Source organism: Muntiacus reevesi, chromosome 12, assembly GCF_963930625.1.
Source record: "Muntiacus reevesi chromosome 12, mMunRee1.1, whole genome shotgun sequence".
Classification (NCBI taxonomy): Eukaryota; Metazoa; Chordata; class Mammalia; order Artiodactyla; family Cervidae; genus Muntiacus; species Muntiacus reevesi.
In genome coordinates, this window is record NC_089260.1 from 37,557,903 (window position 1) to 37,575,946 (window position 18,044).

An 18,044-nucleotide genomic window follows, 5' to 3' on the forward strand; every position below is an offset into this window, starting at 1 on the left:
TACCCACAGCCATCTTCTCCCCGTTTCTGGAACTGAAATTTTCTACCTTATTTTTACCAAGGATTTTTCTTGTGCTATCTCGTGTTTCATTCCTACAGTTCTTTGTATGTGCAATTTTATAAAAATATGGTTTCCAACTTATTCACAGCCATTACAATGGAAGCTCTCTTAACTGATCTCAAATTAACTGGATAAATAATAATACTTCCCCTAAATAAAACATGTTGACTAACAACACAGAGGATACTCAAGGCACTGTTTTCTTTTCTATTTTGATAAACAATGAACAAGTTGGAAATACTAAGCTTTATCTAGGAGAACCAGAAAAAGAACTATCTGATTCCATGTTACAGAACTGCTAATATTTTCAATACAAAATCAATATTCAATTGTTTTACATACTTGTAAAACATACTTGTTTTCAGATTTCATTCTGACAAATGCAAAAATTATAACTATTAAAATAAAATTTCTTAAATATTAAAAAAAAAAAAGCATGGTTAACAGGCAACTTTCTAGAAATGGCTGTCCTCATACTGAGTAGTATATATCAAAAGAATGTAGCACCTACTCCAAAAACTGATATATTATACAAACTGACAGTGATTAAATATTAAACAAATGAGCACCAAAAAAGATATATCCCCCTGTGAAAACTCAGCTTAAAGCTTTGAAAATGGTTTGAAAAACAGTGGCTCAATGACAATAAACGTTACTTAAGTTACAACAAAAGTTACTTAAGTAAGTATGGGCAAGAAAGGATTAAAAAGCTGTTAATACTTAAGAGAAGGCTGTAGTCAGGTGGCCATTTTGGATCATTAATTCCTTCTCACTTCTTTAAAGAAAAACTGGAAACAGTAAGGATGTAAAATAAAATGTGACAGAAATCTAAACAGCAGATTTATACACAAAGAAAAATCTTTATTTTAAATGAAAATATTCATAAATACCTATTTATACTTGAACTTAAAACAGAATATATAAGATATACTGTTTTCTTCTTATTCGCTATTTAGCTAGATATTTTATTTTAATGTAAGGTGTGCTTCTATTTGTATTTGCATACAAATGTATTTGCATTCTAAAGAATGCATAATATATTTTAGGAACAGTTTTAATTAAAATACTTTTTCTGAGAAAAGAAAAGAAAAAAAAAAAGAAAAAATACTTTTTCTTTGGAATATTTCAAGCATACATAAGAACTGATAAAATGGTATAATTGGGAACGCAAACTAGTACAGCCACTATGGAAAACAGTGTAGAGATTTCTTAAAAAACTGGAAATAGAACTGCCATATGACCCAGCAATCCCACTTCTGGGCATACACACTGAGGACACCAGATCTGAAAGAGACACGTGCACCCCAATGTTCATCGCAGCACTGTTTATAATAGCCAGGACATGGAAGCAACCTAGATGCCCATCAGCAGATGAATGGATAAGGAAGCTGTGGTACATATACACCATGGAATATTACTCAGCCGTTAAAAAGAATTCATTTGAATCAGTTCTAATGAGATGGATGAAACTAGAGTCCATTAAACAGGGTGAAGTAAGCCAGAAAGATAAAGAACATTATAGCATATTAACGCATATATATGGAATTTAGAAAAATGGTAACAATAACCCTATATGCAAAACAGAAAAAGAGACACAGAAGTACTCTAGAACAGACTTTTGAACTCTGTGGGAGAAGGTGAGGGTGGGATGTTTTGAAAGAACAGCATGTATATTATCTACGGTGAAACAGATCACCAGCCCAGGTGGGATGCATGGTCAAATGCTCGGGCCAGGTGCACTGGGAAGACCCAGAGGAATCGGGTGGAGAGGGAGGTGGGAGGGGGGATCGAGATGGGGAATACATGTAACTCCATGGCTGATTCATGTCAATGTATGACAAAACCCACTGAAATGCTGTGAAGTAATTAGCCTCCAACTAATAAAAAAAAATAAAAAATAAATTAAAAAAATAAAATGGTATAATTAGCTCCATTTACTGATCCCCTGCCTCAATAATTACCAACATTTTAACAATCTTATTTCATCTATCTCAAGCCCCACCTTTTTTCCTGAGGTTTAAAGCAAATCCAAAACATCATATCCTTCTGCTTCTTTAAATATGTTATTTTTAAGAGTATTACTAAAAGTTTTTTGTTTTGGTTTCATTAGCAGTCCCACAAGGGAAGGAATACTTTAATACCCTAACAGAGGAGTTTTGAAGACCAATCAATCTCTGAAGCAAAGAGAATACTCTGCAAGAATGAATAGATGGAACTGGTACTCTTGAGCAAAGAACATTAGCCAGTATCTCTTTATATATCTTGCCACTGTTCTGAAGTATTAAACCACTAAAGCTCTATCAAACAACAAAGGAAAAAGGTACTCACCAATGCCACTGGAAAGAATGTTCTTCCACAAATCTTGCAAGGTAACAATTCTCCAACTTGGACACTTCCATTTTCTAGAACAGAAAAGAATGTAGTCAAAATATTCAGTGGCTCTTATTGTGAAATGTCTACATTTTAGTCTTTACTTAATTTCATATATAAGTGGTCTGTTGCTGCTGCTGCTAAGTCACTTCCGACTTAGCACTTGTGTCCAACTCTGTGTGACCCCATGGACAGCAGCCCACCAGGCTCCTCTGTCCCTGGGATTCTCCAGGCAAGAACACTGGAGTGGGTTGCCATTTCCTTCTCCTCCAATGCATGCATGCATGCTAAGTCGCTTCAGTCGTATCCGACTCTGTGCGACCCTATCGACAGCAGCCCTCCAGGCTCCTCTGTCCACAGGATTCTCTAGGCAAGAATACTGGAGTGGGTTGCCATTTCCTTCTCCAATATAAGTGGTCAGTTCTTGTGAAAATCTCTTGTATTACTTTGAGATAAGCAACTTTACCAATTAAAATGCACAAGACTTAAAGTTATCAGTGGTCAAAAGGCAAATACCGAACACAGAATTTATAATTTAAAAAGAAACAAACTAATACTGCTGAAACTGGTTTTGTTCTATTTTAACCAAATTAATTTGCCATAGTTTCTTAATTAAATACAGGCTGTCTCTATTGTAAATTACTAAAGTTTAAAAATAAAATTTATCTGAAGATTAATATATATTACTTATCATCAAAGCATTAAAAAATAACATTGGTGGCTACAGTGGGCTAGAGAAGATGAGTAGGAAAATCCTGAGTTTACCTCCTTCCATGACCACAACAAAATTACAACTATTTACGGAGCAGGTATCATGAAAACCTGAAGACTAGTAGCAACAATCTTCCACAACTAAAGATAAAAGAAGGAACTATAATGAGACAGGCAGGAGAGGTGGGGACACGGTGCAGTCCAGACCCATACCCTCAGGTAGGCTACCCACCACACAAGAATAATCACAACTGCAGAGGTTCTCCCCAAGGAGCAAGGAGTCCAAGCCCCACACTGGACTCCTCAACCCAGACAGTCCTGCAACGGGAAGATGAGACCCAAGAATGTTTAGCTTTGAAGGCTGGGGGCTAACTTTCAAGGGACCGAGAGGGCTGCAGGAAACAGAGACTCCATTGTTAAAGAACTCACACAAAATCTGCATTCTCCAAAACATAGGGCAGAAGCAGTCATTTTAAACTGTCTTGGGCAGGCGCACATGCTCATCTTGGAGAGCCTCCCAGAGAGAAGCAGGCAATCGGGACTCAGTGGCAACCATATCTTAGAGCTCCCTCTACCACGAGGAATGCTAAAGCCAGCAAAAAACGTGATGGAGTCCCAACTCTAGCTTATTAGTGCCAGGACTCAGCCCTGCCCACCTGTTACAGTCTGTTACAGTCCCAGGGACCCACCGGCTAGCAGCTAGCTGCAGGGACACAGCTTCACCCAACAGCAGGCCGACAGAGACCGCCGGCTGCCCTGATTCCCCCTGCCTACCACGCACCCAGCCCTCCCACCACAGAACCCAAGACCCAGCTCCACCCACCAGAGGGCTGGCACCAACTCCAGGACCTGGCCTGACCCACCAGCCAGGTGGACAGCCAGGCATCGGCCACTGGATGCCCCTGGCCCCAGAGCTACAGATCTGTGGGCTGACACCATCTGGGAAACCGCTTCAGGCAGCCACATCAGATTCACCCAGCTCTGCCCACCAGGGGACCAGCACTAGCCTTGTAAGCCCAGGGTACAGCCACCTCATAACCTGGGCCTACCACCAGCGCAGTCAGCATCCACAGAGGCCAAGCCTAGCAAGCAACTGGACCAGGGACCATCAGTGCCAGCTAGACCCCTCATAGCAGTCAGCCCACCATGTCAGAAGGGCCTATGAGGCCACATAGGGGCACTTCCGAAACATAAGGTTCTGGTGACCAGAGGAGTGAGCTGCTGGGAGGCACAGAACTTTTCCTACAAAAGAACACTCCAACAAGATCAAGAAATGTAACCAGCCTACCAAATAAACAGAAATAAAAACAGCAAGTTAGGCAAAATGAGGAGACATAGGAGTGTGTTTCAAACAAACGAGGAAGATAAAAGACCAGAAGAACTAAGGGAAGTGGAGCTAAGGAACTTACCCAGTAAAGAGTTTAACATAACAATCACAAAAATGCTCAAAGAACTTGGGAGAAGAATGGCAAAACACAGCAAGAAGTTTCACAAAGAGAAAACACAAAGAAGAATGAAACAGAGCTGAAGACTGCAATTAAGTGAAATAAAAAACACACTGGAAGGAATCGACAGTAGATTAAGACGATATAGAGGACTGGAACAGCAAGATGAGAGAGTAGAAGAAATCACTCAGGCTGAACAGAAAGAATTTTAAAAATCAGGCCAGTCTGAGAGACCTTTGAGACAACATCAGAATTACTAACATTTGCACTATGGGAGTTCAAAAAGAAGTGAGGTGCACAGAACATATCAGAAGACAAACGGCTGAAAACTTTCCTAACCTGGGAAGGGAAACAGTCGTCCAGGTTCAGGAGACACAGAGAGTAGCCCCAAACAGAATCTACCCAAATGGATCACACCAAAAAACAGTGTAATTATAATGGTTAAAATTAAAGACAGAGTGTTAACAGCAGCAAGGGAAAAGTAAATAGTTACATACATGGGAACTTACATAAGATCATAAATTGACTTTTCAGTAGAAATCCTGCACAACAGAAGGGAATGTCATGATACATTTAAAATGATGAAAGGAAAAAAAAAAATCTACAACCAAAAATACTCTACTCAGCAAAGCTATCATTCAGGCTTGAAGAAAGATAAAAAGTTTTCCAGACAAGCAAAGTTAAAATGTTCAGTACCACAAAACTAGCTCTACAAGAAATGAAAATGAACTTCTCTAACCAAAAAGCCTCACCTAGAAATATGAAAGTTAGGGAAGGAAAAATCTCACTGGTAAAAGCAAATACACAGTAAAGGTGGCAGACCAACCACTAATAAAGCCAGTAGAAAGATTAAAGGACAGAATTAGTAATATCTTCCATAGACAGAGTAAGTAGTTAATATAAAAATCAAATGATCTAGAATATGATGTCAAAAACATTTAACATAGAAGAGGAATAAAAATGCAGGATTGTTAAAATACACTCAAACTAAAGAGGACATCACATCAGCTTAAAATAACCATAGACAGATTGCTATTGAAACCACAAACTAAAAAATCTATAACAGACACAAAAACAAAACACTGAAAGGAATCCACTACTGCTGCTGCTGCTGCTGCTAAGTCGCTTCAGTCCTGTTGGACCCTGTATCTAAACATAATACTAGAAATAAGTTATCAAATCACAAGGAAAGAGAGCCAAACAAGAAAACAAGAACAACAACAAAAGCAAAACTACAAAATAAACCTGAAAACAATCTCAAAAATGTCAGTGAATACTACCTATCAACAATTAAATGTATACAGACATAGAGTGCTATAATCAAAAGACACGGGGCAGCTCAATGGAAACAAAAACAAGACCTTATATGTGCTGCTCAAGAGACTCAATCAAGATCTAAAGGAAAAGAGACTGAAAGGGAAGGGATGGACAAAGGGATTCCACACAAACAGAAATTTAGAAAAAAACCTAAGTAGCAGACTTATATCAGACAAAACAGACTTTAAACCACTGCCTGTAACAAAAGACAAAGTAGGACTCTACCTAATAAAGAGATCAATCTAAGAAGCTATAACAATTGTAAATATATACGCACTCAACAGATACACCTAAATGCATAAAGTAAATATTAACAAACAAATAAAAAAGAAACGGACAATAACACAATAACAGTAGGGGACTTTAACACCCCACCTACATCAATGAACATATCATTCAGAGAGAAAATTCATAAGGAAACACTGGCCTTAAACCAAATGATCTTAACATATATAGAATATTATATCCAAAAGCATCAGAATACACCTCTTTTCAAGTGCACATGGAACATTCTCCAGGACAAGCCACATAACGAGTGGCTGTTCTGTGGTAGGCCACAAAACAAGTCTCCATGAATTTATGACTGAAATCATACCAAGAAACTTCATGAGACCAGGAATCAACTACAAGGGAAAAAAGCTGTCAAAAAAACACACAAATATATAGAACTAAACAACTAATGGGTCACTGAAAAAATCCCAAAGCAAAAATATCTAGAGACAAATGAAAACAAAAAACACAATGATCCAAAATTTATAGTTGCAGCAAAAGCAGTTCTACAAGGGAACTTTATAGCAATACAAACCTATCTCAGGAAATAGGAAAAATCTCAAATAAACAACCTAATCTTGCACCTAAAGGAACTAGAGAAAGAAAAACAAAACTCAAAAATTAGCAGAAAAGAAATCATAAAAAAATAGGAGAAGTAATTAAATAGAGACTAAAAATGATTTTAAAAATCAATTAAAATACAAGCTGGTTCTTTGAAAAGATAAAAAAAACTGACAAAACTTCAGCAAGTCTCAGCAAGAAAAAAAGAGGGCTCAAACTAAAAAATCAGAAATGGAAGTGGAGATGTTATACTTAACACCATGGAAATACAAAGAATAAGAGATTACCCTGAACAATTAAATGCCAATAAAATGGATATATGGACAAATACAATATCCCAAGACTGAATCAGTATTCATACTGAAATCTTGTCACCTGTGACAAAATGGATGAGTCTAGAGGGTACTATGCTAAGTAAAATAAGACAAATTCTGTATACTTTCACTTACACACAGAATCTAAAAAACAAAACAAATGAACAAACTTATAAAACAGGCATAGTCATAGACACAAAGAACAAACAGATGGTTTCTGGGGTGGGGGCAGGCGGGGAAGGGTGGGAAATAGGTGAGAGAAATTAAAGGATACAAACTTTCAGTTACAAAATAAATGAGTCACAGGTATGAAAGGTACAGCATGGGAAATACAGTCAGCAATAATATAATATCTTGCATGACGACAGACAGTAACTAAACTTATTATGGTGATCATTTTGAAATGTAGAGAAGCATCAAATCACTATACTCTGCACCAGGAACATTAATAGTTTTATAGTCTTTATACTTCCCAATACTTTATACTTCCCAATAATTTTATACTTCCCAAAGAAACTCATAGAAAAAGAGATCAAATGCGTGGTTACCAGAATTGGGGATGAAGGAAGATGGGAAACTGGATGAAGGTCATCAGAAAGTACAAATTTCCAGTTATAAATAAGTACTAGGGATGTAATGGACAATATGATAAAGATAATTAACAGTTCTATATTGTATATGAAAGTTAAGATATTGGATCCTGAGAGTGTCTCACCAGAAGGGAAAAAAAAAAAAATGTTCTTTTCCTGTTATTTTGTATCTATGTAAGATGAGAGATGTTCACTAAATTTACTGTGGTAATCATTTTATGATAAATGTAAGTCAAATCATTATCCTGTATCCCTTACACAGTGCTGTATGTCAATTACATATACAAAACTGGAAGGAAAATAAGAAAACAGATGCTACTATTTGGATGATGAGGCCATTCTGGGGATGGACAGTAATGATGGCTGCACAGCAATGCAGATGTACTTAATACAACTGAGTCGTACACTTAAAAATGGTTAAAACTGTAAATTTTATGTTATGTCTATTTTTCCACAATATAATAGTTTTAAACTAAAAAAAAAAGGCAGAAACAATACTGGAGATTAGTGAGGTGGCTTCCTAATATGATTAGGGAGTCTAAAATAAAAAGAATGTTGTCCCCACCAAACTCAGAAGTATTATGCTTTAAGGAAAAGATCATCTAGTTACTATGCATTATGTGAACTGTTCATTTGTTCATACACACAATATTAAGATTCACTGGACCACCAAATTGAGATAATCGGACATTAATGAATCTTACACAATTCATTAAACAAAGAAATTTCTTCAACTTTCACAAAATCAAGTTATCATAATGCATCTTTCATGTACTTTCACATAACAAATTTCATCATACACACACACACACACACACACACTGCACTGGGATCTACATAACTAAGTCAATTTGTCATTTTATTTTCTAGCCAAACACCACACCTAAATTTATTTCTATATCTGTAATTTTCATTAAAATGTAATTTTCATTTCATTAAAATAGTATCCTTACCATATTTTCTACTGAATTGGGAAAGCAATATGTCAAGGCTATATATTGTCACCGTGCTTATTTAACTTATATGCAGAGTACATCATGCGAAAGACCGGGCTAGATGAAGCATAAGCTGGAATGAAGATTGCTGGGAGAAATATCAATAACCACAAATACACAGATGACACCACCCTTATGGCAGGAAGCAAAGAAAACTAAAGAGCCTCTTGATGAAAATGAAAGAGGAGAGTGAAAAAGCTGGGTTAAAACTCAACATTCAAAAAACTAAGATCATGGCATCTGGTCCCATCACTTCATGGCAAACAGATGGGGAAACAATGGAAACAGTGACAGACTTTATTTCGGGGGGATCCAAAAACACTGCAGATGGTGACTACAGCCATGAAATTAAAAGACACTTGCTCCTTGGAAGAAAAGCTATGACCAACCTAGACAGCATATTAAAAAGTAGAGACATTACTTTGCCAACAAAGGTCCATCTAGTCAAAACTATGGTTTTTTCCAGTAGTCGTGTATGGATGTGAGAGTTGGACCATAAAGAAAGCTGAGTGCTAAAGAACTGATGCTTTTGAACTGTGGTGTTGGAGAAGACTCTTGAGATCCCCTTGGACAGCAAGGAAATCAAACCAGTCCATCCTAAAGGAGATCAGTCCTGAATATTCTTTGGAAGGACTGATGCTGAAGCTGAAACTCCAATACTCTGGCCACCTGATGCAAAGAACTGACTCACTGGAAAAAAAAAAAAAAAAAAAAAACCCTGATGCTGGGAAAGACTGAAGGCGGGAAGAGAAGGGGACGACAGAGGATAAGACAGTTGGATGGCATCACCAAGTCGATGGATGTGAGTTTGAGCAAGCTCCAAGAGCTGGTGATGGACAGGGAGGCCTGGCGTGCTGCAGTCCATGGGGTCGCAAAGAGTCAGACATGACTGAGAGACTGAACTGAACTGATTTTACTGATGGTTAAATTTTTTTTTTTATCAGAGAATCATTATCTTTTAGAAGTGACAAATAAACTCATGAAAAAAGTACAGTTATTGACTTCATATATATGTTGTTGCAAGGCACTTATTGAGTCCACACAAAACTTATCGGGAGAATCAAAACAGACATTGGTGGGAAGACAATCAAACAGTAACAGAAGAACGCTTTGTTCTTGCATACTTCAGGTGTTCCTCTGCCCTATTTCAGTGGCAGAGAGTGACTATTTGTCATTTCAGATGGAAGTCAATGCCTGTACGGTGGCAGTTACGCTGTGAACAGTACAAAAGCTTAGCTAAGCTTTGCCTGATTTGTCCTTTCTAGTACCAAAGCCTAGGTTATTTAGGGAGATCAAAGCAACTTCATTTATCTGGATCACTTAATTCCATTAATTATCCAGAAAGCTGAGGCAGTTGCTGGCAGCTGAATCCATTAGTTACATGAAGATTAGAATGTCTTCATAAGGACTGTCAGAGTGATACCACATACTGCTTGCCTATTTATAGTTTTCATGTCTTCCTTTAAATTCCAAACAATGATTTAAAAATGTATCAATATAAAATGCTGAACAGTACCACATGCTACTTGCTACAAAGTTTATTTTAGTATTTCCTTGTTAAATAGATAACAAAGAAAAATCTGTTGAAAATTAACTGTTGAGAAAAGTCAGTTAACACATGGAAATAATGTGAGTGCCTGCTTGAGTCCCTACTACTTACCAAGCATGTACCACGCAATAGTGACACAGGGTAGAGATACACAATCACTGCTTGATAAAGCCAACAGTCCACATGATTTACTTCTTTGGTTCTATATCTAAGAACCAAATCCTCTTCCATTTTTTTAATACAAAAGCTTAAAACTTAATATAGCGGCAACAAGAATACTACCATAAAATCAACCCCTGGGATTAATTCCTACAAGTCATCAAACAAGTTCAAATTGTATTTAAAGAAAAAGAAAATTATTATCACCAAAGGCATAAAAAAGAGGAAATAGCATTAAAGAGAAAACATTTTAAATTATTTCAAAAAATGAAAAGTCATTACATTATTCAAAATAAATATATATATATAAATTTAGTTTTCTCTTTTAGAGCACAGCCCTATAATCCACAAAATATGTCCTGTGCGTTGGCGCCAACATCCCCTGGAAAGAAGGTCTACCAAGAGGTCATGATAAGCAGCTCAGGCGTTAGAGTCTCGAAGCCACAGCTTGTCCTAACGGCAGTGTTCTACTATTCTCTACAATAGAAAAGGCACTAGCATTTGTCTCATATTATCTAAGTCAAGTCTCAGCTCTGTCACCTTGAACTATGACTTGCTGGGCAAGATATTAAACCTCTCTAAAGCTCACATTCCTCTTATATAAAATAAGGATGTTAAGATTAAATGACTTAGGAGCACCCCTTCTAACTCTAATACACCATAATAAATATAGCATATTTATTTAATAAAATCTCCCTTAAAAGTCTATGGATAATAAGACACCTCCCCTTACTGGCATTATATTTAAAAAAGAAAGTTGGTCATAAATAAGAATGATTAAATTGACTGACCAACTGCAAGATGTTGAGGAAGTGACTTCCACTTGTCTTTACACAGAATTGAGAATCTGCGAGGACCTTGAGCAAAGAACATGATGTCTCTCTCCTTGATGGAAAAGTTCTCACTAAATGAACTATAAGAAAATATATGAGTAGTCACATAAGAAACCTCAAGTTTAACATCTGTTAAATGAAAATAACATCTGCTCAATCTACCTTAAAATTCAAGAGGATCAACTGAGATGTTATACATGAAAATGCTTCACAAGCAATAAAATAAAAAGTACTACTCTCCAGGGCATGAGGCAAACTCTGCTACTCTCTCCTGAGTGGCAAAAGCTAGAGAACTGTGTGACTTACAAAAATACAGCAGAGAGAGATGATAACTCACCGATGAAAGAAGCAGTCAAACTGAAGGACGGAACCAAGTGAATAAGTACTTAATATTCTAAAGCAGCCACCCTCTCCTTACAAAATTTATCCTAAACACACTGCTGATTCTGTAATGACTTACTATATCGAACAATTTCAAAATCTGCTCTGCATGATAATAAGGCTTGAAATGACATCTTTATATAATACTATTATATAGATGATATGAAAGAATATGCTTTTATCTAAAATAGTTATAACATTCTAAAATGTATGCATTTAAGAAATAGTAGGGAACATTTCTAAAACAAGACTCTCATAAATTAAGAACAGTTCTGGCTTCTGTGTAACATGCCTGTCCCCTCACCACTGGTCACTTGCTTATCTGAAACCAACCTTTGGGACTGACATGTACACAGGAAACTCAGGTCAATGTTATTCAGCAGCATGGATGGGAGGGCAGTGTGCAGATACATGCATACGTATGGTTGAGGCCGTTTGCTATCCTGAAACTATCATAACATGGTTAATCAGCGATACTCCAATATAAACGATAAAAATAAAGATCTCAATAAACCTCTCTTTTGAAGTACATGGCAGCTGCTTTACTACTTTCCCCCACAACCCTTTTTTAAAATCAAGTTACTTCCAGGTCAATGATCTCTAAAACCTTGTAAGCTATTCCTCTTTCAGCTCATCCTAGATTTCAGTATTTCACAGTCACCCTTAACCTACTCAGCACACAGCCTTCACCCTTCGTCCACTTTAGTGACCTGCACTCCAGCAAAAACAACCATTGCTAAAACAACTTAGAAAGCTCCACCTCTGGACTCTGAAAATACACAAGTGCTCTAACTACAGGCTTCTACAATCTACCTCTCGGTCACTTTCTTGATCTCAGAGTGACTTGCATTTTTCTGATAACCCATTCCTGGCTGTACTTCCATTCCTATCCAGTCTGAACTTGACTAGTCATTTCCACTACCTCTACCAATCACGCTCAAATCCTTTGCTTATCGTTAAATGTTTGGAAAGTGCTAGATTAAACAAACAGGTTTTCTTAGAGTAGAACTTCCTCAGTCTTAAGAGAGAGAGAGAGATTTAGTATGCTGTTATTTCCCTAACAGAAATCCTTTCTGTGCCTAAAAGTTATTTAGGACCAATACCCTGCGTAACATATTTTTTGAAACACTGGCTTACATTTACTGACTAACTCCTCTCTACGTTTCATTCACTCCCAATCTGAAATACAGGCAAGCTTTATCAGGACTAAACACTGTATTCAAATAGACACATATGTTGATTCAACAAGTACTTATTGAGCACCTTCGATGAGACAGGAACTGTTCTAGGAATTAGGCAAACAGGAATGAAATTAGATATGAAATGAATGAAAACAGGATGAAATATGAAAATAGGATGCAAACAGGGATGAAATTAGGCAAACAAGATGAAATCAAAGACCCTGATCTTACCAAGCTTCTACTCTTTTGGGGGGAAAAAAAATCACTTTTTTTCACTACCTGACATTTTATATATTTACCTGTGGATATGGGCTTCTTTAGTTGTTCAGATGGTAAAAAATCGCCTGCAGTGTGGGAGACTCAGGTTTCATTCCTGGGTCAGGAAGATCCCCTGGAGAAGGGAATGGTTACCCACTCCAGTATTCTTGCCTGGAGAATCCCAAGAACAGAGGAGTCTGGCAGGCTACAGTTCATGAGGTCACAAAGAGTCAGACACGACTGAGCTACTAACACTGTTTATAAAATGTTTTGTAGTGAAAAGCACAGTGCAATGACAGAAAAACAGAACAGAGTAAGCAGAGAGAAGACAATCATAATACTATGCATGTGTCTGGGAAGTAGATACGATCAGGTAAAGTTTCTTCAATAAGGAGACAAAGACCTCAGGAAAGAGAAGCAACTGATTACCATTAATCTATTAATTGTCAAATTGACATGCATCTTGAATCCTCACCTTACTGGACCTTCCTATATCATGAGGCACTGCTGACCAATCCCTTCTACCTTTAAAGCCCTTTCTCTCTCAGCTTCAGTGATCTTTCTCCTAAGCCCAAGTGTTTCACATTTCACAAGCCAGCAGGGTTGCACCTGGTTAGTACCTAGGTCTCTAAGAATACAAAGTGTGACAGGCTTTTTCCAGCATACTCAGTAAATATTCATTCTCCCCCACTTCCCTTTCTTGACAATTTTTAAGACTTTTTAAAGACTGCCTGCCCCCTACTCTTAGTTTCCTTTCCTGCTCAACCTTAAAGCATCAGTCCCCCCAAGTTTTTTTTTCTTCTTCATCTTGTTAAATATAGCTTCGATGAGCAAACATACCTATTTTCTGTCACTAATAAGCTGATGACTACTAAACTAAAAACTCCAGATAGGTATTTACAGGCAGCTATAAAACTTTTCTACCAGATATGCCCCAAGTACCACACAGATACAACATTTTTAAAGCCAAAATCATTACCTCATCTTCCAAACTTGTCCTTCTCTTGGTTAAAGATAGTATTACGTCTTAGTCCAAGCTACACAACTGCTTTATCCTTCCTTGATTCCTCTTCCCTCCCACATCCAGCAGTTCTATCTCATCTCTCCATCACAGAAATGTCTTCTATACCTATCTCCCCTTAATTTCCGCTGCTTTTGCCTTAGTTCAAATCTTTATCACATATACACATTTCCAGCTTCTCCCTTCTCCAACCTTTTCTGCTGCCACAATTATCTAGTGAGACTGCCCAGGATCCCTTCCGAGTCTGCAATGTTCTACCTATACTGAACCACTCTTAAGGTTCTAACACACTTCCTGGGATTTTTATCCATCCAATAAACAAGCACTAAAGGGGGCCTCCTATGTACTAGGCAGTTTGCCAAATGCATAATATATGTTACATCATTTAATACTTAATATAGTTCAGGTAGATTGGAGTCTATTAGCGCCAAAGCTAAAAAGAAACAAAGCAAGGATCCAAGCACAGATCTGTCCAATACACTGGTTATTAAAATAATATGGTATTAAAGTCAGTACCAAAAAAAAAAAAATGAATCAAGATAAATTAGTAAAGATGATGAGTTATCAGTTAAGCCAGTGCTTAGATTAGGGAAAAACAAACTAAAACCCCTAAAGGGACAGCATGGCTTTCTTCAACTACATCAAGCGCTACATTAGAAAAGGGCAATCAAACTTTAATCAAGTTTTAGAGGGCAGTACCCTAAGCCCTACTAATTTTAGCAGTCCAAAAAAGGAGTAGGCAGGAAGATCTGTCACAATTGTTAATAATGACTTATCAACACATGAAAGGAATGACAATACATATGGATAAAACCTGCTTAGGGTTTGTCCTCTCTCCATTTCACAGATGAAAAGCTTAAAAGAGATTGAACTTTCCCAGGTCTAGAATGACTTTTATTGCCTTTAGACATACCTATAGCGCATGGTGGTGATTTAGTCGCTAAAGTTGTGTCCAACTCTCGCAACCCCATGGACTGTAGCCTGCCAGGTTCCTCTGTCCGTGTAATTCTCCAAGCATGAATACTGGAGTGAGTAGCCATTCCCTTCCCCATGGGATCTTCCCAACCCAGGGATCGAACCCAGGTCTCCCTCATTGCACTTGAATTCTTTACCATTTGAACCACCCAGGAAGCCCAAGAAAACTGGAGTGTGTAGCCTATACCTTCTCCAGAGGATCTTCCCAACCCAGAGATAGGACTGGGGTCTTCTGCATTGCCAGGTGGATTCTTTAATAGCTGAGTTACCAGGGAAGCCCCAAGAGTATGATAATCTTCAATAAAATTTTTCAGGAGTACATATATTTTCTGATTTTACAACCAAGTTTAGTTTGCTGCTGCTGCTGCTAAGTCGCTTCAGTCATGCTAACTGGCTTCAATTAAAAACATGGGTTTAATTCCTTTTAATTTAATGCCAAGCAGTACTATATTTGCTCAATTATTATGGTAAAGAATCCTTCCGCAATACAGGAGACAGGTTTGATCCCTGGGTCGGGAAGATCCCCTGGAGAAGGGAATGGCAATCCACTCCATTATTCTTGCTGAAGAATTTCTTAGACAGAGGTGCCTGGCAGGTGACAGTCCTTGGGGTCGCAAAGAATCGGACATGTCTGAGCAACTAACCACACAAGCACACATGGTATGTATTAAGCAAATTTTCAAAGATTTTCTAATGAATACTGCAATATGAGGTTCATTAGGCACCTTTGATATGCTGGATTTTAATTTCCAATAAGGGAAAACTCTATCTATCACTGTACCAATGTACCACTGTTTATTAAACGAAGTCACAGAGGAATGAATTAATGAATTCCTCATTAAGACTCAAAATAAAGTGAGACCTAACAAGGGCTAATTTTTTAAAATGAGGAGGAGAAAAAGAAAGGCACTAATTTCAACAAAACTCTCTGAGAGCTTTTATTTTATTAAAATAAAAAAATTCATTACCATTTGAAATTACCAATATTCAACTGTTTTGCTCTAGAAAAAGAATAATTTCATATATTATAACCTAATTCATTACAATTAAATAACATTGTTAATGGTAGCAACTTAATTTTGTTTAAAAAAAAATTAAACGCATAAAGAATAAGTACTGTTTAACATAAAATGTCACAAGTTGGGCCCCTAAAACATACCCATGATAACATAACATATTACAGCAGAATTCATGTTTTTCTTCACCCATGTAATTGAGTATTATAATAGGTTTTCATTGTATTTTAAAAGCATTAATGGTAAGATTTCAAAAGTAATGTCAGCACTGCTAAAACATAAGATTCACTAAAATATAGGCTCAATGAGAAGAGCACTTTGACTTTTTATTTTTTCCTGCATCCCCAGGACCTCTCATGGACAAAGTCATTTATCTAACAAATATTTATTGAATACCTACTTTGTATCAGACATTGTTTTATATGCTTAGCATAAATAAATGAAAAGTCAGATGAAGATCTTTGCCTCAATTACAAATGCTAAATAAAATAATAGAAAAATAAAGCTTCAGAAAAACCGTTCTAAAGCACTGTATGTGTATTAAAATAACTTCATAAGAAATCCAGGACCCAAGATCCTATGCTAGAATACCACTTAAAAATAATAATAATAAGCTGTCTCTAGCAATTCTCTAAACAAAAACACCTAGAGTAAGGAATACCATTACAATCCCTACTTCATGGAAACTTTGAGTGATCTGCCTAAAATAAATTAAATAAGTAAAGAACAAGAACTTCATTTGTTATAGTACACTGCAGCTGCACACAAATAGAAAATCATCACAGGTCTCGATTATCTATCATCCTCAAGGTGGTTAGTATGACAACGTCACCTAGGAGCAAAAGCATGAAATAATATCATACTCATTACTGTATTTGCTTTTTGGTGAGACTAGGTCACTGCAGAAAGTTATCAGTTATTACTTTTCTTTTCATAACACAACCTAAAATAATTTACTCTCCAGCATGCAACAATACACAGGGCTCAATGACTCTGTTTATTAATTCCACCTGAATCTATGTAAATTAAGAGGAGGAAAAAAAGCTAAATCATTGCAACAGGATTCCTCAGTTCTGTTAGGGTTATTCTTCATCAGAAGGATTAAACACAATTTGAAAAAGAATCTTGAAACCGCTATTGCTAATGCTGTTTTCTTCTTTTCCTTTGTTGTCTTTAAGCAAATGCTGTATCACACAGGATAACATAGGTAAGGAGAACTGAGAAGTGAAAGAAAAGGGAACAAAGCAAAATGTGGAGTCCTGGTACAGCACAAAGATAAACTCAAAAGATAAAGAATCAATGTCGGCTTTTCCTTACAGAGTCCTCGAGAATAAACTCTTAAACCCTTCTGTTAACCTATTGTCCCGGCTCTAAAACTGGCCGGTGACATTTCCTCGGGAGATGCTCTCGGCACCCCTCCCATAAAAGATGCTGCAGAAATGGAAAAACGGTTACCTAGGGAAACCAAGGAAAGTGGCCAAGGAAAGTATCAACCGCTCAAGGCGGGAGACACACCCCGGGGCTCCAGCAAAAGCTGGCGGTGGGGAGGCGGCAGACATGGAGAGTCCACTTCGCAAGGAAAATAAAATTTCGCCAGAGACTGTTATTACCAATAGGACACTCAAGGAGTCAGGCAGACCAGAAAATGGTTAAGAAGGAATTTGCAGGCGTTTACCAGAGGGCAGATCAGGCTTGTGGGGTAGGGCGGGGGAGCGCATCAGGTATAAACCGTCTGAGGAGGGGTAGCCTAAGGATCATCAGCTCGACCGCGTCGGGGGCTGCAGAGAGCGGTATCATCCCGGCCTCCGAAGGAGCGGCGGGGTCCACCACTATGGAACCTGCCCTCGCCTACCCGGTACCGAGGTCCAGGGCAGACCCTTCCCCCAGCCACCCTACCGCCAGGCGCCCCGCCCACATCCTTTCATCTCCTCACCTTCCAGTCCCTCCATTGCGCCAACGCTTCTGGATCCGCCGGACTCCTTGAGCTGCACCCGCCACCGCCGCCACCGCCCAGCTCCGGCTGTAGCAACCCGGCCGC

The 18,044-nt window shown here is 37.8% G+C and overlaps 1 protein-coding gene across 1 annotated transcript in view; it reads right to left on the bottom strand.

Moving 5' to 3' along the window:
* The window catches only part of ZC2HC1A (zinc finger C2HC-type containing 1A), a 51,337-nt gene extending 33,293 nt beyond the window's left edge, over positions 1-18,044 (bottom strand). The window contains exons 1-2 of the mRNA XM_065903192.1: positions 17,940-18,044; positions 2,389-2,462 (exon numbers count right to left, since the gene is read on the bottom strand). Coding sequence (XP_065759264.1) covers positions 2,389-2,462; positions 17,940-17,955 — 90 coding nt within the window. The 5' untranslated portion in view covers positions 17,956-18,044. The remainder of the gene's footprint in view (positions 1-2,388; positions 2,463-17,939) is intronic.